At 50.4% G+C, this 21689-nt stretch overlaps 4 protein-coding genes across 4 annotated transcripts; 2 read left to right on the top strand and 2 right to left on the bottom strand.

The window, feature by feature from the left end:
* Positions 1-126: 126 nt before the first annotated feature.
* UHO2_01488 (uncharacterized protein) lies at positions 127-1201 on the bottom strand (the record flags this gene model as incomplete). Its single annotated transcript, XM_041553955.1, has 3 exons — positions 127-381; positions 718-885; positions 1121-1201. The coding sequence occupies 3 exons, from the start codon at positions 1199-1201 to the stop codon at positions 127-129; spliced, it is 504 nt and encodes a 167-aa protein (XP_041409889.1).
* A 1141-nt stretch (positions 1202-2342) lies between these two features.
* Positions 2343-4010, top strand: UHO2_01487 (uncharacterized protein; the record flags this gene model as incomplete). Its single annotated transcript, XM_041553954.1, has 1 exon — positions 2343-4010. The coding sequence occupies one exon, from the start codon at positions 2343-2345 to the stop codon at positions 4008-4010; it is 1668 nt and encodes a 555-aa protein (XP_041409888.1).
* An 11414-nt stretch (positions 4011-15424) lies between these two features.
* UHO2_01486 (uncharacterized protein) lies at positions 15425-17032 on the bottom strand (the record flags this gene model as incomplete). The annotated part of the gene is made up of 2 exons (XM_041553953.1): positions 15425-16451; positions 16560-17032. 2 exons carry the CDS (start codon positions 17030-17032, stop codon positions 15425-15427), a joined length of 1500 nt encoding a protein of 499 aa, XP_041409887.1.
* Positions 17033-18643: 1611 nt separating this feature from the next.
* On the top strand, positions 18644-21277 carry UHO2_01485 (putative karyopherin beta-1 subunit (importin 95); the record flags this gene model as incomplete). The annotated part of the gene is made up of 1 exon (XM_041553952.1): positions 18644-21277. The coding sequence occupies one exon, from the start codon at positions 18644-18646 to the stop codon at positions 21275-21277; it is 2634 nt and encodes an 877-aa protein (XP_041409886.1).
* Positions 21278-21689: the final 412 nt, after the last annotated feature.

The following is a 21689-nucleotide window of genomic DNA, read 5'->3' as shown; positions in this document are numbered from 1 at the left end:
GTATCCATGGAGATTGCGATTAGTTGGTGTCAAAATAGTGTCGAGCTGTGCCTCTTGGTCTCGATGCTGTGCAGTAATCCAAGGCAAAGAGTTTTGTCCTTATGAACAATCCAGAGTGGCGACTTCTCAAAAGATCAAAGGGATTCGTCTCTCGGAAGGGTCGGTAGAGCCAAACAGCGAAACGTTGTCGAACGCAAGGGTGTATTGGCGATCGTCGGAAGAGCCGTAAAAGCGGTGGGGACAGGACAGGCGTGGCGTGGCGTGGCGTGGCGCGGTTCGTTCCTCGTTGGCAGCGGTCTGAGCGTCGGTCGTTGTCTTGTGCAAGTCTAGGGTGTTGTGAGCGTGGTATTCGTGTCGTGTCGAGATGCCTTTGAGCAACAGCTATCGTCTGACAGCCCTGTGGAAAACCTTGGACGATGGCCACGATTCACGATGCGACTCTGACAGGCAGGCTCCAAAGGGGTCGAAGTTCAGGGTCGGACATTGAAACAAGCAAATCCAACCGTCACTCATCACACAACAGAGCAAAATCGCTGCTCACGCAAGTCAAACAGACAGACAGCTCAGTTCACGCTGGTTAGTGTTTACTGCTGCTGTGTGTGTTTTTTTTTTTTTTTTTTTTTTTTTTTTTTTTTTTTTTTTTTGGCCTTTGCTCTTGCTTTTGTCAACTCCACAATTTTTTTCTTCTTGCATGTGTCGACATTCTGTCGATCTGACAATCTGGTGGATAAGCTCTTTTGTTATGCCGAGCAGGGTAAACATGTACTCTGCGAATTCTCCGTCGTCCCGTCCTAAGCGAGAACTTGACCGACGTGTGGGTGTCTTCGCACTACAGTGGGTCGAGGAAAGCGCGGCTGTGAGCTCTATGGTAGAAAGGATGCGACGCTGTTGCAGTGATACAGCCGCACACCATTCCTTTTTCATCAATCAGACCGGCGAAATCCAACCACAGCATCCCAATCGCTCTTCTGAGAGTCCATGAGGGCCCACGCATGTTGTTCTTGCTGCATCAAGAAAACCGCAGCTCTGCGCATCTCAACTCTGCGCAAAGGATCGCTTTTACATCGCCTTTTTTCTTCCTCTCGATCACGATCACTGCATGGCAGTGCCGTCAAGGCACTCGATCTATAGGCTTCACAGGCTCCAGAAAGTGAGGTTGCTGTGCGCTTGCTTTTTGGCTCTGCCCTTGGCTGGCCGCCATCGTTCGCTGTCGCAAAGAAGGTGATGCGGACAAAATCAAGGAGAAAGGGAGAATTTCTTTTTGGGCGGACTTGAAACGAATTCGCTTTCTTCAAGACCGCAGAGGAGCCCTGGAACAGTGAGAAGACTGCATCCCTCGTTATAGTAACTCTACGAAAGCGCGCAAGGATCCTGCATGAGTCGACCTCGCCTCGCCTCGCAAAGCTGTCTGATGTGGGGCACCAAATAAGCAGCCTCTAGATTCAACTCAGCTTGTGCTTAAGATGATCAATCTGAATACTTCGGCGCTCGCTGCTTGCTTCTTCTGCTGCAACAACACCATCCCCCTCCTCCGAGCAGAGGCATCGCTCTTTCCTTGAAAGATTGCGCACAAGCTAGATCTCGAGGGACGATGCTCTGCGAGCTATGGTTGGAGTTCAACTTTAGGCGTTAAGTACTCTTCCCACGCACCACCTTGAACTTCATTTCGATCTCGTCCTATGCGTAACCAACCCCCTCAACCCACCTCTTACTCTCACTCACGGTACGAGTCTACGCACAAGGCTGCTCCCTCTCTCATTCTGCGTCCCGCTCGCACCCTTCCACGCTCGAGGCTGCTCGGACTTGGTCGGTAGCGCTATACTCAACCTGTTTTTGAGGTGTTCAACGGACCGGTCTCCCACCAGCTATAGGACAGTTGTGCGCACCATTTGTTCGTTTGAGCGCATCGTGCTGCCGTGCTTCATTTCACTCTACGGCTCTCTAGTCAACGCCCCCCGCTGGTCGTGTCCCACCGACGTTTCTACGTGGTGGGTCGCTGCCAAGCCAGAGCAGCAGAGCGAACACAGCTGACACCGGGCTGCTTCTTCTCATCAGTCACCCTTCCTCGTCTTCACTGGTACAAAAAGGGGCCCTGGCACTGCTCGTATTCTTGAGAGTTACGCCATCACCTTCGTTCGTGCCTCGCCTCAAACTGCACCTGCACCCGCACCGACCGCTTCCCTGCATCTTCCAGCCTGCAACAAGTTGTATCGTGTAGAGAGGTTCACAGCCCGGCTTCGATCTTCCGACTACCACCTTGTGACTGGGTGTTTTGCCCGAAGTTGCCTTGGGGCTCAGGACCCTTTCTCCCGATCCAGCATTCCATTGCCGCCATTGCAAATATGACAACCGACTCGCCAACCCACAATTCCGTCCCGACTTCGCCAACCCACGATTCCGTCCCGACTTCGCCATCAGTGGCTACGAGGCTCGAGAAGCCACGTGTATGGAGCGTCTCAGTCTTTGTGACAGTGATCACCATCGCACTCAGTGGAGCCACCTACGGCCTCGAGAACTCGCTCATGAGCCCGCTCTCCGCCATCCCCGAGTTCGTCAAGAAGTATCAGGGTCTCAATCACGCCACACGCGACTATACCTTTACGGCCAACCGCCAATCGATGATCTTTGCTATTCCTCTTATTGGCACTATCATTGGGGCCATCATTTCACCTAGACTGCAAAGCAGGCTCGGCCGCAAGTGGTCGCTATGCGCTGCTTACATGTTCAGCATCCCTTCCACACAGTTGCAGCTTTGGGCACCCAATCTTGGCGCCTTCATCATGGGCCGCCTGATGAACGGTCTTGCCTACGGTTGCGCTCTCTCCATCGGACCTCTCTACCTGGCAGACGTAGTGCCAACAAGCATCCGTGGCGGCGCTGTGGCTACATCCAACTTGCTCACCATCCTTGCCAACTTGTTGGCAGCTGTCTGTTGCTGGGCGACCAAGAAGAATTACTCAGATGACCGAACGTACAAGGTGCCTCTGGCGGTTCAGGCTGGCTTGCCGTTCCTCTTGCTGTTTCCAACCCCTTTCCTACCAGAATCACCGGTCTGGTGCGTTCAGAAAGGCCGTATTGGTCAAGCACGCATGGCCCTTAAACGAGTACGTCCGGTCTCTGATGCTGAGATCGAGGAAGAGCTGCATGAGATCGTGCGCGCCGAGCAGGAGCGTAACAACCTGTCAAAGGACACCAAGTTCACCGACATCTTCAGTCGCAAGCACCTGATGCGGACCGTCGTTGCAGGCTCTTTCTTCTCGCTCAATCAGGTCAGCGGTGTCATTCTGAGTACCACCTACGCCACCATCTTCCTATCGCAGCTCAAATTGGGAAGTCCATTCCTTTTCACCGTCTACGCATACGTCTGCCAGCTGATTGGTGCTGCATTGGCCATTGTTGCGCTCGAGAAAGTGGGTCGACGTTCGCTTGCCTTGCCCGGGTTCGTCATTCTGACAGTGATCGATTTCACAGCGGGCTCGCTTGCCTTTTACGCTGGCAATCCAAACGTTGCCAAGACCATTGGTGCTCTGGGCATGATTTTCAACTTTTTCTGGACACTATGCTTCTACTCAATCTCGCTGCTGATGCCCTCGGAACTTCCGACGCAGAGGCTGAGGAACTACACAATGTCATATGCGATCGGATGGGGTCAGTTGACGGCGGTGGTAACTACGCTCTCACTACCCCAGATCACAGCAGCCGATGCTGGTGACCTCGCCGCCAAATCCTATCTCATATTTGGTGGATGCATGCTTGTAATCACCATTCTTGCCTTCTTTCTGCTGCCGGAAACTCGGGGAAGGACATTCTTCGAGATCGATCAGCTCTACGTTAACCATGTTCCTGCATGGCGATGGTCCAATTACGAGTTCAGCAGCAGCTTGACCTCGTCTGAGCATACATCGTTACATCCCCGCAGCGACTCGCATGCTGTCGGTCTAGTCAGTGTCGATAAGAAGGACGAGTGTCACATCTCCACTTCTGAGTCGTCTCAGTCCAAGTCAAACTAGACGACGCAGTCCACCATTCCCAAAATATGCAACTCATCGCATACCAAGCATAGCACTGCTGCTGTAAATATAGTCGACCGATTCTTTCTCCTTGTAATGGTACAGGCCCTTCCCGAAGTTTGGGGACAGGGTCCAATAGACAATCATTCAACTCGTGTGGTAGCATACCTTCCATCTGCTTGGACAACTGATGTCTCATAAGTGTCAGGCTGAACAAAACACACAGTGAGCAAGTCCGAAAGAAGGGCTTTTGATTGCAGTGAGTCTCGGAGCTGACTAATACCTGAGTGGACCTCCATGCTTAGTAAGCACTTGCTCCACGCAATGCTCCATTGACTTGATCACAGGGTTGATATGTTCAAGCATGATCTGGGTGTTCCACACTTCCTCTGCAGCTCTCGCAAGCTCATCCCAGGTTTTTGGTACTGGCAAGCGCTTACCAAGCAAGTTTTTGAATACATACCATATGTTCTCAGTAGGGTTAAGATCCAGCGAAGCCAGCAGGTGTTCCTGCATCTGTATGTTGTATTTGTTGAGGAAAGCACGGTCAGGGGCAATGCGGCGGAGCGTAAAACGTTGTAATGATCAGGAGCTAAGTGTCATAGGACCTGCGCAGAAGATCGGGTCTGCGCAAGAAGATCCGAGATGAAGATGAAGTGTGCCTAAAAAGCGCACAGAATGTGAAATCAACTGTAACACAGGTTCCTGGTTGATTTCAGGGAAATCAACTGTCACAGGACCGGATGACTGTGCAGGAAGAAGCAAGCTCATATGAAGAGACCATGTGCAACAATCGCGAATCGGGAAAAAGGAGTCCCCACAGGTTTCAATGAGATCGGTAGGACTGACAGCTCTATGGTGTCATGGGCCTGGATGCGCAGGAAGCAGGAAGACCCATCAAGTCATATGAAGGGAGTGCAGGAATCAAGGAATCAGGCAGATTGTGGGACTTGCAGTAGAGTTCACCGAGATCTGTAGAAGAAACAGCTCTAGGGCAGATCTCGCCTAGATCGGCATGAGCAATGATGGTATCATGAATCCTGCCAGGATTTGTAGTACATGTAAGCGGTCACGTGCCTGAAACCAGATTGGGTGTTTCCAATTGATTTCAGTGAGATCAATTGAGTAAGGACCACTTGGTATGTTTCGATTGAAAATAACCAGACAGCTTCATTCTGGTATGTTTTGGCTGACTGCCTTGAACACTCCATTCAGAGGTTGCATGGCATGTCCATTTCCTTCTGGGGAGAGTGTGTACACTTGCTATACAGCACAAGTGTTTGTAGTGCTGTTGCTTATGCTCTTGTTGTTGTCTGGACCACAATATGCCTATTGCCTACAGGAGACAGAAGTTATTGGACCACAGGTATTTCAACACCACCTACAATAACTGACTGGACTGCAGGTGTTGAGCAACACTGCCTACAGTGAAGGACTGGACTGCAGGTGTTTGCAAGGAACACTGCCTACAGTGTGGATGTCCAACAGTGATGCTACACACATGTTTGAGATGTCATTGCAAAAGCTTCTTGCTATTGCAATGGTACATAACTAAGTAAGGGTAAATAAAGTAAAGAGTAGAGTGGATGAGGATCCACTCATATGCTATGGTGAAGTAGTAGTATTTATGTGTTCAGAGGGTGTCATCTATGGCACTGCTCCTACTCCTCTTGGAGGAGTGTCCTTGTCCTCCTCCTTCTCCTCATGTGCCATTCCCCTCAATGTTGCCCATCCTCCTCCTGGTACCTTTCAGCCCATCCCCCTCTCCTCTAATCTGTGGCCATTCCTTTGGCCCCTATCTGATGGCTCTCCTTGACCTTGTGACCATCTGTATTGTTCCACTCCCATCCATGCAGTCTACCTTGTGACTGGGTTATGTACTCAAGAGCATGTCCCCCCTGTGGTAACCTGCCACTTGCTCTTGAGCTTGGTCCTTCTCTTGGCTGAGCTCAGACCTACTCCTCTCATGTGAAACCTTTCTCACCATCCTGACCTCCCTCTTGGCCAAGGAGATCTTCCCTACCAAATCTCCCATCATCTCCCTGTAGTCCAGTGGTTCATACCATGTCAGTGGCCACTTCTTGCAGTGTGATTGGTGAAATCAACCAGATAGTCATATTCCAATTGATTTCAGCAGAATCAACCAGACAGATGCAATGCAGTCATTGTCAGGTGAGAACAACTGGAAACCCATGATCCAGTTGGTTTCCCAATTTTGTGCACAGAAGGCTCCTCATATCTCATTTCGAATCTTCCTGCGCAGCCTCTATGACAGGGGGGGTAATGTCACAGGACCGGATGACTGTGCAGGAAGAAGCAAGCTCATATGAAGAGACCATGCGCAACAATCATGAATCAGGAAAAAGGAGTCCTGACAGGTTTCAATGAGATTGGTAGGACTGACAGCTCTATGGCAGAACTCATCAAGATTGGTAAGAGCCAGCCTGCTATTACAGAGTTCAGTGGAAAGCAGTAGTAACATGCTCATACAACAGACTTCACAGGCACCAGCCTAAGGACACTTCTAGCATCGATGTCACAAGGGGATCACAAAGATGAAGGGGGAGTGCCATGCGAGCTGGATGCGCAGGAGACAGGAAGAAGTTGAAGTCATATGAAGGAGCACAGGAATCGCAGGATTGGGCTAAACGAGAGCTTAAGGAAGAGTTTGCTGAGATCAGCAGTAGAAACAACCCTATGGCATAACTTGTCAGGATCTGTGGGAATGATGTCATTACTACAGAGTTCAGCAGGAATTGTAATATCATGCTGGGTACTACAGATCTCACAAGGATTGATTGGAGAGGCACCCCATTGCCAATATGATGAGGGAGGGAACATCATACAAGAGGAAGACACCACCAGATGAAGCAGGGGTCTGACACAAAGATAGGTCAGGGCCAACAGGTGGGTGCCAACAACATAAGGATGAGAGGGGGGTGTGAGTCACCACTCAGATGAAGTGGGACTGACCCCTAACAAAGATGAAGGCAGCAAGAGGCCCATCCACCCACAGGAGGCTAGGGAGGCAGTGCCAACAAGTAGCAGCACAAGGATGGATGGGGGGAGTAGCAGGAAGGAGGAGGAGGAGCAGTGTCATGGGTGACACTATGAGAAAGGTATATAACCATGCTCCCCATCATAGTAAGTGAGTGGATCGGCATCCACTCTACACCATACACTACTAGTTATAGCTTTATACATAAGTATACATTAGTATTCAGTCAGCACATTGCAATCTCAATAAGATTGCATCCATCATAGCATGTGTGTTGTATCACCACTCACTGACATCTGAAGGCAGTTCATAGAAACCTGCAGTCCAGATAACAATAGAACCAAAGGCAGTCATCCACTGCAGTCTGGGGATCACCTCAAGCATTCAGTCAACACACTGGACACTCATGTCAGTGCTACCAGTCATCTCACTCACACCAGACCTTTGGTGTTGGGCAATACATTCAAGTTATTGATCATGCCAAGCTACCTCTGGATGGAGTGTCCACAGTGGTTAGTCAAAACCTGCAATAGCAAAGCCATTACTGCATCTTTGAGTGAGAAAAGTGATAGTGACATCTCTACTACATATCTTGCCAAGAATTGTAATACCACAAGCATTGTCACATATCTCTGCAGAATTTGTAATAGATGTGGTTCTATTACAGATATCAGGTTTTGGGCACACGACCTCTGACAGGGAGGTCGCCACCAGTTGAAGAGGGGACCTTGCACAACGATGAGGTGGGTGCTAAGGAGGAGTGCTGGAGTCAGGGGTAGATGAAGGGGGGTGCGACATCACTAGGATGAAGTGGGGCAACCCCTATGAGGAGATGAAGCGACAGGTTGGTCCTCACTGACTGCGAAGGAGCAGGGGGAGCAGTGCTAGACAAAGAGAGGTACTCTCAGGAGGAAGAGCCAGAGCAGAGTCGCAGGCAACACTGCAAAGAGGTATATAACCATACCTCCTCTGTTACATGCGCAGGCTATATGCGCATTGTAATGGTGAAAGTAGATGGATTGCAAGAAGGAGGAGACAAGTTGGAAGCTGGTTTAAGTACTATTCTTCATACAAGCAAGATCACAAGAGCAAGTTTTGCATTGTACTATGATGCAAGGTAATGAACTTGCTGTCCAATGCACATGCATGCAAGAGGCTATTAGCTGAGCATTCTTGTATGGCTAGTATTCGCACGAGAGGGTACCCAGGCGTGACATTGGCCCCGCCGAAAAAAACACTACAAGGCGAGCAAGGAGCGAGATGATGTAGGGAGACGAGATTGGGGCGGAAAGGCGCGTTGAAACTGAACAGGAGCGGAGAGAGGAGGTGGAGCTTGTACGGTATGGTGAGTTAATCAGGGGGCGGGGCCCCGGAGAGAGAGAGCGAGGCCGGTGCTTGGTGGGCACGCCATGCTTTTATGATTCTGGGGTCGGTGACGGTGTTTTCCGGCACCCACTTGTTGCAACCCACATGTTCGAAGTGAACCAAGTATTGAACCCCGCAGCAATGGGTCTCATGCTCTCTGAGAATTTCGGTTATTTTCTCATTGGTTACCAGCTTGTCCAAAGGAACGTAGGGCTCCAGGTGTTGGATGGAGATCACCAGGTGCAGTCTGCTGCCAGGGGGTAAGGACAGTTCATATGCGAGCTCTCTTACAACATGCTTGGCTTGTCTGTGCAGGGTAGTCTGGCAGTCCAGTAATGTAAGGTCGCCAAGGGTAGAAACTGGTTGCAGTGCCATGAAGGGGTCTCAGAGCTGTAAGCTGTAGAGGAGGTCATTTTGGGCAGCATTCATGGATGCATTGACATGATTAGCCAGGAGGAGCTCCACCAGGGGCAAATGGGTGGCCCAGTCATCAGACCATGCATTGCATAGACCATGGAGGATAAGCTCCACTGACTGAATAGCATGTTCACTTTGCCCATCACTTTTGTGGTGGGCTGTGGAGAAAACCAGTTTGCAGCCATACCAGGTGTTAAGACTGTGCCAGAACTGGGAGGTGAGGCAAGAATCATGATCGCTGATAATGTGAAGGGGCCATCCAATATGAGGAAGGAGGCAGTCAGCATAGCATAAACTCCAGCATTCTGTGCTCCAGGTGGAGGCTCCAGACAGAAGGTAGATGTGATGCATGGCTGTGTTGGTAAGCACAAGGACCATATCAATGAGGTCAAGATTGAAAGGTGTTTGCACTTGTGGCAGATGCATGATAAAATCGCATGAGATGGTTGTAAATGGCATGTCAGGTGCTGGTAGCAGCTGCAGCACACCATACAGGCAATGACGTAGCATCCTCATTTGCTGACATTGAGAGCAATGCCTGACATAGTCCTCGATGTGGTGCAAGAGTTGAGGGGCATATGCGACTGTGTGGAAGCAATCAAAGGTAGCTTTTGCTCCCAAGTGCCCAGTATGGGTGAGGCTGATGACACATGATAGCATGGTCATACTGATACATAAGTGCCATACGCCATCCGGTTCGACCTTGCAGAGCATGTTGTCAGTGTTAAGGCTGAAAACACCATTATTGAAAGGCCAGCAGCCTTTTGCATTGGTATCCAGCTCATCGCATAAACGTTTAAGCAATGAGTTGGTGCATTGAGACTGTAGCAGCTCCATGAGGAGCCCCAGATGAAGGACCAGTTCTTGGATGTGAAACATGACAGATGAGCTTTCCAATGTCTGGATGCAGCTGAGCACATCCATGTGGGCCATATACATTCCCTTCCTGTGCAGGATGCAGAGTTTAGGCTGGAATTCCACCAAGATGAGAGCAAAATGAACTAGGTGAGGGTTCTGTGCAGTGGCTGCAGTGGAGAAGGGTTTGGCATCAGCAATTGAAGTTACTGCCAAGTGATCTGTGAAAAGGAAATGCAGGCCAGGGGAAGCATCTAGGAAATGCTTGACCCAGAAGAGGGCCCAGACCGCTGCAGCCGCTTCGAGCTCTGTGGGCCAGTAGGACTGCTCGGCCGGCTTGAGGGTGTCAGGGGTCTCGCGCCTGAAACCCAGATCGGTCTGTCGAGATACTCGGTGACTATCGAACTGTGCAACAGCTATTGTCTCAGTATCAGTCTCGACGAGCTAGTTGCTTGGCAACTATCAAGTTGCACAACGACAGCAGGTGGCATTCATTGTATATACTATTGTAGGTTTCGGCTGACCTCTGTGGACACTCCATTCAGGGGTAGCTCAGCACGATCAATATCAATATGTAGGTTATGATGACACCAAGGTCTGGTGTGAGTGTTGATGATGATGAGGTTGATGGTGTTGGTGATAAGGTTGGTGAGTGTTGATGGTAATGAGGTTGATGGTGTTTGGTGATAAGGTTGGTGATGTCAACATGAGTGTCCAGTGTGTTGACTGATGCTTGAGGTGATCCCTGGACTGCAGTGGACTACTGCCTTCAGTTCTATCTATATCCAGACCACTGGTTTGCTATGAACTGCCTTTGGACATCAGGTAGTGGTGATACAACACATGCACTACAATGAGGAGCAACCTTGATAGATTGCTGCTATGCTGACTGAAACTAATATATACTTATGCTGAAGTGATAACTAGTTATGATGGTTGTAGAGTGGATGAGGATCCACTCGACCTTTGATGATGAGAAAGTATGGTTATATACCTCTTCACAGTGTCACCAGTGACACTGCTCTTGCTCTCTCTCCAGAGGGTACCTTCTTCATCGAGTACTGTTCAGGGGGCCTCTCCTGCTTGCTTGGCACCCCTGTGCCTCTTGAGCTGTGTCGACTCCTTCGACACTGCTCCTCCCCCTTGCTATCCTGCTTGTTTGGCACCCCTGTGCCTCCTGAGTGGTGTCGACTCCTTCGACACTGCTCCTCCTCCTCAGGACCTGCTTGCTGGTTCCCTATACACTGCTCCTTCTCCTTTGACTGGTGACAGTTCCTTTGACTCTTGTCTCTTGAGCCCCTGAGTGGTAACCATCTGCATGCTCCTTGAGCTTGGTCCTCTTCGTGGCTGTGCCTGCTCCTCCTTGTGGCTGTGCCTGGCCCTCCTTGCATATGGCTCAGTGCTCCTTTGCATGTGAGTCTGTAGGAGTCCATGGTCTCCATGGAGACTGCACTATGACCATGCTCTCTACTGGTATCGACTAGATCTCCGATACCTGTGCTCCTTCCATATGAACCAGTGACACTCCTGCTTCCTGAGCATTCAGGCCCATGACAGAGGGCTCGAGAGTCAAACCAAATCGGAACTTCAGCCGTAGTATCGGCCGAGTTGGGATGGATGGCGTCTGCCAGCGGGCGCATGCCTGAAACCTGAGATCGGTAGTAGTATCGATACTATTACTGATTCTGTCGAGTTATGCGACAACACTAGTGGTATTACGATTCTTGGTGAAATATGTGATAGAGCCATCTCTATCACTTTTCTTGCTCAAATCTGTAGTTGTAGAAATGCTATTGCAGATTTTGACTAACCACTGTGGACACTCCATCCAGAGGTAGCTTGGCACAATCAATATCAATACTTCAGTGGTGAACTTGATGATGACACCAAAGGTCTGGTGTGAGTGTGGGTACTGGTGGCACCGACACAAGTGTCCAGTGTGTCGACTATCGCTTGAGGTGATCCCCGGACTGCAGTGGACAACTGCCTTCAGTTCTATCTAATCTGGACTGCTGGTTTACTAAGAACCACCTTCAGACATCAGTGAGCAGTGATACAACACATGTGCTACAATGATGAGCAATCTATTGATTGCTACTGTGCTGACTGTAACTAATGTATACTTATGCTTAAAGTGATAACTAGTTAATATGGTGTGTAGAGTGGATGAGGATCCACTCATCCACTGATGACGAGAAGGCATGCTTTTATACATCTTATGCAGCGTTGCCTGCGACACTGCTCCAGCTCTCTCTCTCCAGAGAGTACCTTCTTCGTCAAGTACTATCCAAGGGCCCCTGATAAGGCTCCTCCTCCTCCTCGAACCATGCTTGCTTGTTGCTCCTGCCCTCCTTGAGCTGTGTTGACTCCTTTGACACTGCTCCTCCTCCTTCGATCGGCAACAGTTCTCTTTACTCCTATCTTGTGTGCCCCTGAGTGGTAACTGTCTGTGTGTCGCTGAGCTTGGTCCCCATCTTGGCAAAGCTTGGTCCTCCCCATATGTGAGCTTGGTCCTCCTTGCATGTGAAATGTTGTATGAACATCCCTATTGCTGATCTCTGCAGAATCTGCCCTATGATCATGCTTACTACCAATCTCAGCAGAATCTGTGATATCATCCTTGCTCATACTGATTGCACCAAGATCTGTCATAGAGCCGATTCTACTGCAGATCTTGGCGAATTCTGCTGCAACTCCTATGATCTGCCCAATCCCCTGATTCCTGCGCTCCCTTCATATGAACTAATGGGTCTTCCTGCTACCTGCGCATTCAGGCCCATGACAGCGTCCAAGCAGGGTATTTTGGTGTCAGCATCCGCTTCCGAACGACTTTGGTGGAGTGCCAATGCAAATCCGTGTTGTTATGAAGCATCGACATAGAGCAGAAAGGGTTGGGTGTAGTCTGGAAACCTTAAGGTGCAATTCTGCAGGATAGACTTCAGTTCTGTGAGAGATTGGTGAGTGCTAGGGTCATCTGGAACAGATGTCCCAGCACAGTAACACTTATGGGCATGACCGGTTTTAGGGGAAGGGTGTAGTAGAGTCATTTTGAGATGTTGTAGGGGAGCAATAAGAGCTGAGAAACAGGGTACATAGTTCTTGTAGTATGAAAAGAATCTGATTACATGCTCTAGTTGTGCCAAGGTTGAGGGGTAAGGTATGGATTGAATAGCTTGACATTTAGAGGGCATGGTTCGAGTGCCTTTGCCAGAAATGAGATGCCCGAGAAGGGGTACCTTGTTGTGTGTGACATGAGCTTTATCCTGTGCCAACGTCAGGCCCAGGTCTTGGATGAGGCATAAGACAGCACACATGTGCCACTCATGATCATCCAGGTTCCTTGACCAAACCCCGAAATCATCGACATAGATGAAAGCTACATCGGCCAAGCCTGCTGTCTTGAATGCCATTGTTAGGACCCACTGCAAAAATGCCACCAAATGAGATTGCCCCATGATTGTGCAAGATAAGGTCTCCTGCCCCCTGTGGGTGAGGACCATTGCCTTCCAGTGATTGTCTGGGTGCAGCAGCATTTGATAGAATGCCTTATGCAGGTTGAACATGGTGATGTATTTCACACCAGCAAGGCATTCCCAGAGTTCATCCAGCATTGGTAACAGATATGCATCTGGATCGACATTGTCGTTAAGCTGGCATAAGTCAATGACTGGTTGTGGTTTACCATCTCAGTAAACAATGAATACTGGCCAGCCACATGGTGTACCCAGAGGCGCAGGCACCAGATGTCTGTCAGGGGTCTCGCGCCTGAAACCCAGGTCGGTCTGTCGAGATACTCGGTGACTATCAAACTGTGCGACAGCTATTGTCTCGGTATCGGTGACTATCAAGTTGTGCAGTGACAGCAGGTGGCGTTCGTTGTATATGCTATTGTAGGTTTTGGCTGACCTCTGTGGACACTCTGTTCAGGGGTAGCTCGGCATGATCAATATCAATGCTTCGGTCATGATGACACCAAGGTCTGGTGTGAGTGTTGATGATGATGAGATTGATGATGTTGGTGATAAGGTTGGTGAGTGTTGATGATAATGAGGTTGATGGTGTTGGTGATAAGGTTGGTGGCATCAACACAAGTGTCCAGTGTGTTGACTTTGACACTTGAAGTGATCCCCAGACCACAGTGGACTACTGCCTTCGGTTCTATCTATATCCGGACCACTAACCTGCTATGGGGCACCTACAGATGTCAGGTAGTGGTGATACAACACACACACTACGATGAGGAGCAACCTTGATAGATTGCTGCTATGCTGACTGTAACTAATGAGTACTTATGTTTCTAAAGTATTGACTAGTTGTATGGTGAGTAGAGTGGATGAGGATCCACTCGACCTATGATGATGAGAAAGCATGGTTATATACCTCTTCACAGCATTGCCAGCGATGCTGCTCCTGCTCTCTCTCCAGAGAGTACCTTCTTCATCGAGTACTGCTCAGGGGCCTCTCCTGCTTGGCACCCCTGTGCCTCTTGAGTGGTGTCGACTCCTTCGACACTGCTCCTCCTCCTCATGACCTGGTGTCAACTCCTTCGACACTGCTCCTCTTCCTTTGACTGGTGACAGTTCCTTTGACTCTTGTCTCTCGAGCCCCTGAGTGGTAACCATCTGAGCTTGGTCCTCTTCGTGGCTGTGCCTGCTCCTTGAGCTTGGTCCTCCTCATGGCTGTGCCTGGCCCTCCTTGCATGTGGCTTGTGTCCTCCTTTGCATGTGAGTCCATAGGAGTCCATGGTCTCCATGGAGACTGCACTATGGCCATGCTCTCTACTGGTATCGACTAGATCTTCAATACCTGTGCTCCTTCCATATGAACCAGTGACCCTCCTGCTTCTTGAGCATCTAGGCCCATGACAATGTCCCTGGCATGTGAGTTCGTCGAAGACAACATCAATAGCCTTTTGGTCCCATGGTGAAACACAGTAGAGCCTGGGTTTGAACAGGCAAGGATTTGCATCTAGCGCAACAGACAGGAGGTGCATCGCTTCACTGGACCGCAAGAGGCCGAGTTCGGGTCTCCATACATTGGGAAACTCTGAGAAGGCACCTAGGAACCATTGCCAAAGGGCATTGGAGACACCATCATCAAACACTGGCAGCTCATCAGAATGGGGTTGATCTGGTATGACAGTGAATGGTAATTGGTATCTGTCCATATCCAGGGGAGTGCACATGTCCAGTGCCAAGATCTCTGGTGATGGTGGAGTAGATACATGTGTGATGACCAGACTGGGTTCTGGATTGGGTGAACCCACCTTGCTAAGTGCCTTGGTACAGAGGCTGCAGGACTGGAGAGTTACAAAACCTTTAATGGCATCATAAAGAATGCCATGTTGGAGAACAAAGTCCATGCTGAGGATGATACTGGGAGGAAGGTGCTTGATGATGTAGCACTTAAGATGCACACATGTGATGGCCTGTGCCTGACAGGGCACATGCAGGAGAAATGTGGTGCAACTTTCTACCCTGGTTGGGGTGCTGGCTGTTCTGATGACAAGGTCACTGGGCATGAGCTTGTGCTTGAACTGCTGCAATGTGGTGTCATCAATGAGCAAGATGGATGACCCAGTATCAAGGCAGGCCGAGAAGATGTTTCCACCTGGTGGTTGGACGTTAATTTGCAAATACATTGGTGCTAATTGAAAGGTGAGAGGCAGAGCCACAGCATCAATAACTGGCAAGGTTGGGTTGGAGACATGGCTGACAAAAGGCCAGTCAGGAGGCATTTTGAGTGGAGAGGGCTCAGGTGAGGTCCTCTCCTCGAGTTCCTAGTTGGAGCCAAAGGAATCATCTCTGGAAGGTTCCAGGGAGTAGCTCATGCCTGGCATGTCATCCACATCTGAGTCTGCCAGCGGAATTTTCTGGCTATCCTCAAGATAACAGTATTCGAGCACTGCATAATCTGAGTCATCATATCCAGTGAGGTCCATGTGGTGAGCAGCCACCAGGGGGTTAAAGTGGATGAAGGGCTTGCCCACCTTCATACAATCGGCATCCCAGTGTGAGCCATTACAGTGATGGCACAGGCGAGGAGGGGGCCATTTAACTGAGCGATCGGCCAATGGAAGGGGTTGGAAGGAAGGACAAGAAGCAACTTGTTGTTGCAGCTGAGAATGTTGAGGGGCCTTGAAGGTAGGAGGAGGTGCATGGCATTGTTCAGTGTGACACATGAGAAGCATAGCATGTTGTGCCAAACAGCGATGACAAAAGATGTTAAGGTCTCCAGCATTCTTGCCCTCAAGGCTGCTAGCAAGAGCATTCCTCATGTCGAAGGGTAGGCCTGCAAAGAGAGATTGGACAATCTGTTTGGGAATGGTGATACTGGCAATGCATGCAAGGTGAATTTTGCATTTGTGGTAGGTGTGGTAGTCACTGGCAAGGTTGTAGCACAGGGAGCTAAGGGTGCTGTGGGCCTCAGTAATGCTCTTACCAAAGTGATCACAAAGGAGGCATTGCCATGTGTCAGAACTCACACAGAGCTGAGCACATTCAATGTCACTAAGGTTTGTGTACCAATCCATAGCTGTGGAATGCAGGCACTGTGGTAAGACTTTGCAAATGGCAGCCTGACTCTTGAAGGCCACTATGTCCTGAATGCACTGACAGAAGACTTCTACATCATCTCCAGTGCCAGGATTGAAAATAGCAATCTCCTCAGGTTTCAAGGAATGATCTTTAAGGAGAAGCTGGGGAACTGCTGAGGTACAGATATCGTGAGTATGGTTCTGATCACCATGAGTGTGGGCACAGTCATTGTGCTCGTAATCAGGGTGATGAGGGGAAACTCGACCATAGCTATGTTCCTCACAGTTATGCCTGAAGTTATGCTCCTCTCAGGCATAGTCGGAAGGATGCAGAGAAATGGGAGGTCGGTGCTCTGGCACTGTTTGTTCGGGCTCTAACCAGTGTTGAGCCTGAGGTCCTTGATTCAAAATGAAGGTCTCAAGGAGGTGAAAGGTGGAAGCCTGCTGTTCAAGCATGTTGGCCTGTCGCTCTTCCATAGTGCAGTGAGCATGTGCTTGCTGCTCAAGGAGCATTCGAACCCATGCTGGTGCATTGGAGTCATTGGCAATGGTGGCGGAAGTGGCTGTATGTGCACTTCCTGGTTGCAGCATATTGGCCACAGGCATGTTCAAAGCAATTGAGGAGGGAGGAGAGCTTTCGAGGAAGGAGGTTGTTGATGGCATCCTCTGGTAGGGAGATACCTCTGGATGGTCGGGGTGATCGAGCAGTGGCAACAAGGAGCCGCCTTGCACACGAGTAACGTAGTGTGGAGTTATGTTGCTTGAGGTGATCGACCATGGTCGAGTAGAAGGAGTTCTTGCTGTTGTGAGAAGACGAGTGCTACCAATGTTACATGCACAGGCTATATGCATGTTGTAACAGTGAAAGTAGATGGATTGCAAGAAGGAGGAGATGAGTTGGAAGCTGGTTTAAGTACTATTCTTCATACAAGCAAGATCGCAAGAGCAAGTTTTGCATCGAACTATGGTGCAAGGTAACAAACTTGCTGTCTGATGCACATGTGCACAAGAGGCTATTAGCTGAGCATTCTTGTACAGCTAGTATTCGCACGAGAGGGTACCCAGGCGTGACATCCTCGTCATAGTAGTTGAGTGGAGAGGCATCCACTCTACACCATATATTACTAGTTAGCACTTCAGCATAAGTATACTTAGTAGTTTCCATCAGCAAGTTGCAATCACAATAGATTGCTTCCATTGTAGCATGTGTGTTGTATCACCACTCACTGACAATCCAAAGGCGGTTCATAGTAACCTGCAGTCCAGATAATGATCAACACCAAAGGCAGTTCATAGTAACCTGCAGTTCAGCTCACAATCATAGAACCGAAGGCAGTCATCCACTGCAGTCCAGGGATCACTTCAAGCACTCAGTCAACACACTGGACACTCATGTCAGTGCCAACAACATCACTCACACCAGACCTTGGTGTCATTGCAATACATCTATTGTTATTGATTGTGCCAAGCTACCTCTGGATGGAGTGTCCACAGTGGTCAGTCAAAACCTGCAATATCAATTAATCTATCACAGATTCAAGTGAGGAAAGTCATAGAGGCCTTTCTATGACATAACTTGACAAGAATAATAATACACAGCATGTTACCACATATCTTGACAGGATCTGTAATAGACACATCTCTACTACAGATATCAGGTTTCAGGCATGAAACCTCTGACATATACCTGGCATTGCTTTGTACTTAGTTGTCTTCTAATTGTCATGATTGCTATCTCATTTGCCGCCCCTCGCTTGTGTATTCCTCAACATGTTGTTCTAGCTCTCTATTGTGGAGTGTTGTGTAGATCAGACACGAGGCTGCAGACAGAATGTATTTGGAATCTTAGATTAAATGAGGGTGATGATATTATTACGTAATTGAGCTGTGAGTTAGCTTTTGGTCACGCCGCGCGAGCAGAGAGAATCGGTTACATTTTGAATCTTGCGGCAGGCTGTGTCGGGCGAGTGCAGTGAAAAGGCTCGAAATGGCAGCTTACCGTGACTTGGAAAAGCGCGGGTTTTCAAGCGTGTGTGTTTGAGTGTGTGAGACTGTGTCAGTGTAAGTGCGAGTGTGTGTGTTTCTTCCTCTCTGCTCAGCCAAAGGAAGCAAGCAACTCATAACTGGCGCACAGAGGGAGAGAGAGCAACACTTGAACGTCAAAAAAGTTCGCAGCCAACTCAACTCTTAAGTCAACTGCGTCGCACATCAACACATTCGTCAATCCTTTTCCGCCACACCTTCATCCGCATTTCCTCGATCTATCTCATCATCAACATCGCCTCTCACCTCTTCCGAAATCACCTTGTCTGAGTCGCACGGCTTTGATCGGCTCGCTCCTCTTCTCGCACCGCTGCAAACGAACCCGTTTCTTCTTCCTTCTCAGTGGCCGTCCGCACTGCCTTCCGACTCTCGCATCTTCCCATCACATAGCGGCTCGAATAGTCGCGTAAGTCGCCGATTATGGACGCAAACCAGCTCTTGACAAATACGCTCTCGCCGGATCAGGCTATCCGCACTGATGCCGAACAGAAACTGGAGGCAGCTGCTCGCGACAGCTACCCTGTCTACATGAGCACGCTCGCTGCTGAGCTTGCCAACGAATCCTCTCCCTCGCATATTCGAACCGCTGCCGGTATTGCAGTCAAGAATGCCTTGACGGCGCGCGACCCAACTCGAGTGGAAGAATATACGGCAAGATGGACACTCCTGCCGCAAGACAGCCGCGATGATATCAAGCAAAAGGTTCTCAGCACTCTTGGCAGCCAAGAGCACCGTGCGGGAACTGCTGCCGCCCAGGTCATTGCCGCAATTGCCGCCATCGAGTTGCCAGTGGGTCTTTGGAACGAGCTCATCTCCCAACTTCTCAGCGCTATGGGTGATGCCAGCAACATGCGCTTGCGACAAGCTGCTCTTCAAGCTATCGGTTTCACCTGTGAAGGCATCAGCTCCGATGTTTTGGCAGCCCAGTCGAACGAGATCCTCACGGCCGTCATTCAAGGTGCACGCAAGGAGGAGCCCGCACCAGAGGTCCAGCTCGCTGCATTGCAGGCGCTCTTCAACTCGCTCGAGTTCGTTCGTGCCAACTTTGAGCGAGAGGGTGAGCGCAACTACATCATGCAGGTGGTCTGCGAAGCGACACAGAGTCCCAACATGCCCGTTAAGGTGGCCGCCTACGAATGTCTCGTCCGAATCATGCAGCTCTACTACGACAAGATGCGCTTCTACATGGAGCAGGCTCTCTTCGGTCTCACCGTTCTCGGCATGCGAGACTCGGAACCCAAGGTGGCGCTTCAAGCTGTCGAGTTCTGGTCCACTGTCTGCGACGAGGAGATCGAGCTGGCCCTCGAGGCTGAGGAGGCTGCCGAGTTCGGTGAGGAGCCCGAACGCATCTGCTACAACTTTGCCCGTATCGCTTTGCCCGAGATCGTCCCCGTCTTGCTCGAGTTGCTCAAGACGCAGGACGAGGACGCCGATGAGGACGAGTGGGATGTTTCCAAGGCCGCAGGTACCTGTGTTGGCTTGCTCGCCCAGGTGGTCGGTGACGATATTGTCCGATTGGCTGTACCCTTCGTTGAGGGCAACATCAAGAACCCCGACTGGCACGCTCGTGAAGCTGCCGTCATGTGCTTCGGCTCCATCATGGAAGGCCCCGATCGTAAGACACTCGCACCCCTCGTTGAGTCGGCACTCCCTACCATCATCGAAATGCTGCGTGACCAGAGCATCGCAGTCAAGGACACAGCCGCATGGACTCTGGGACGCATCTCGGATCTCTGCTGCGACTCGATCAAGACTGACGTTCACCTTCCCGCACTCGTCCAGGCTCTTGTGCTTGGCTTGCAAGACGAGCCTCGTATCGTGACCAACTGCTGCTGGGCCATCATGAATCTTTCAGAGCAGCTTGGTGCCAACGCTCTGGCCTACGAGAACGGTGAGGGCTCTGACGCAGCTACTGCCTCCACTACACCTCTTTCGCCCTTCTTCGAGGGAATTGTTGGCAGTTTGCTCCAGGCCACCGGCCGCAGCTCGAACGAGTCCAACAGTCGTACATCCGCCTATGAGGCATTGGCGAGCTCCGTCACTCACTGCGCCGCTGACTGCGTTCACCAGGCCAGCGGCGTCTTGGTGCAGATCCTTGACCGACAGCAGCAGCTCAACGAGGTCGCAGGTCAGCTCGTCGGCATGGACGACCGAAACAACTGGGCAGAGCTCCAGGGCAACCTTTGCAGTGTCTTGATGGCTTGTGTCCGCCGCCTCGGTCGCGAGACACTACCTCTGGGTGACCGCATAATGACCAACCTGTTGACGCTCATCCAGAACGGTGCCAAGCAGCCCACTGTGCTGGAAGATGCCTTCTTCACCGTCGGTGCCGCTATCGCTGCCTTCGATGCTGACTTCGAGAAGTACCTTGGCGCCTTCCTTCCCTTCATGGTTGAGGGTCTTCGCAACCACGAGGAGTACCAGCTCTGCTCGATCAGCGTTGGCCTCATCGGCGATATCTGCCGTGCTCTCGGCGAGAACTCGGCCAAGTACTGCGACGACTTCATGAACGCACTCTTTGCCAACCTTCAGTCGCCTCAGCTCAACCGTAGCGTCAAGCCACCTATTCTTTCGTGCTTCGGTGACATTGCCATGGCTATCGGTCCTGCGTTCGAGAAGTACCTTCAGATGGGCATGTCGGTGCTGCAGCAGGCTTCGCTTATCCAGACCGTTGACCCCAACGACTACGACATGATCGACTACATCAACTCGCTGCGCGAAGGTATCTGCGAAGCATACGTCGGCACCGTTTCGGGTATGCGTGCTGGCAACCGTGTCGAAGCATTGCAGCCTTACGTCGAGGGCATGTTTGCTTTCATTGCTCTCGTCGCACAAGCTCAGGCACAGAGCCAGGCGTCAGAACCCCTCATTCGTGGCGCACTTGGTCTGCTAGGTGACTTGGCCAGTGCTTTCCCCAACGGCGAGCTCAAGGTGCTTCTCACAGGCGCTTGGGTTGCCGAGTTCATCAAGCTGGGTCGTGGACGTGGTAATGGCTCCGAAACTCGCAAGACAGCCGCTTGGGCAAGGGAAATGGTCAAGAAGGCCACAAAGTGAATCACCCATTCGCACTCAGCAAGGCTCCAACAGCCTACACTCCAGATCTTCTCTCTCTTCGCACATCTGCGACCTCGCCGTTGCACTTCTTCCACACACAAAAGTCGTCTTCTCTGCTCCATTCATGTAATACCCATAACCTCTGTAACTCTCAATCTTGCATCTCCCTTCTCCCACATACACACTGCACTGGATTTAGCTCCACGTCACACTCCTCTACACACTCCCCATGCATTCATACGCACACTACAATTAGTCTTAGGTAAGTCAAGGCGCATACAGTAACGTTTCGCTCTCTACACAGAAGATCACAATCCAAAATCAATTTTCTTCACACCTCAGCGGATGTGGTTCTCAACTGAAGCACGAGAGCAGGCGGGGAGAAAGTGAGACGTGATTATCGATTGACATG

Source organism: Ustilago hordei (genome assembly GCF_900519145.1).
Source record: "Ustilago hordei strain Uho2 genome assembly, contig: UHO2_contig_02, whole genome shotgun sequence".
NCBI lineage: Eukaryota > Fungi > Basidiomycota > Ustilaginomycetes > Ustilaginales > Ustilaginaceae > Ustilago > Ustilago hordei.
Note: the sequence above shows the minus strand (reverse complement) of the source record. Positions and strands in the feature narration are given on the sequence as shown.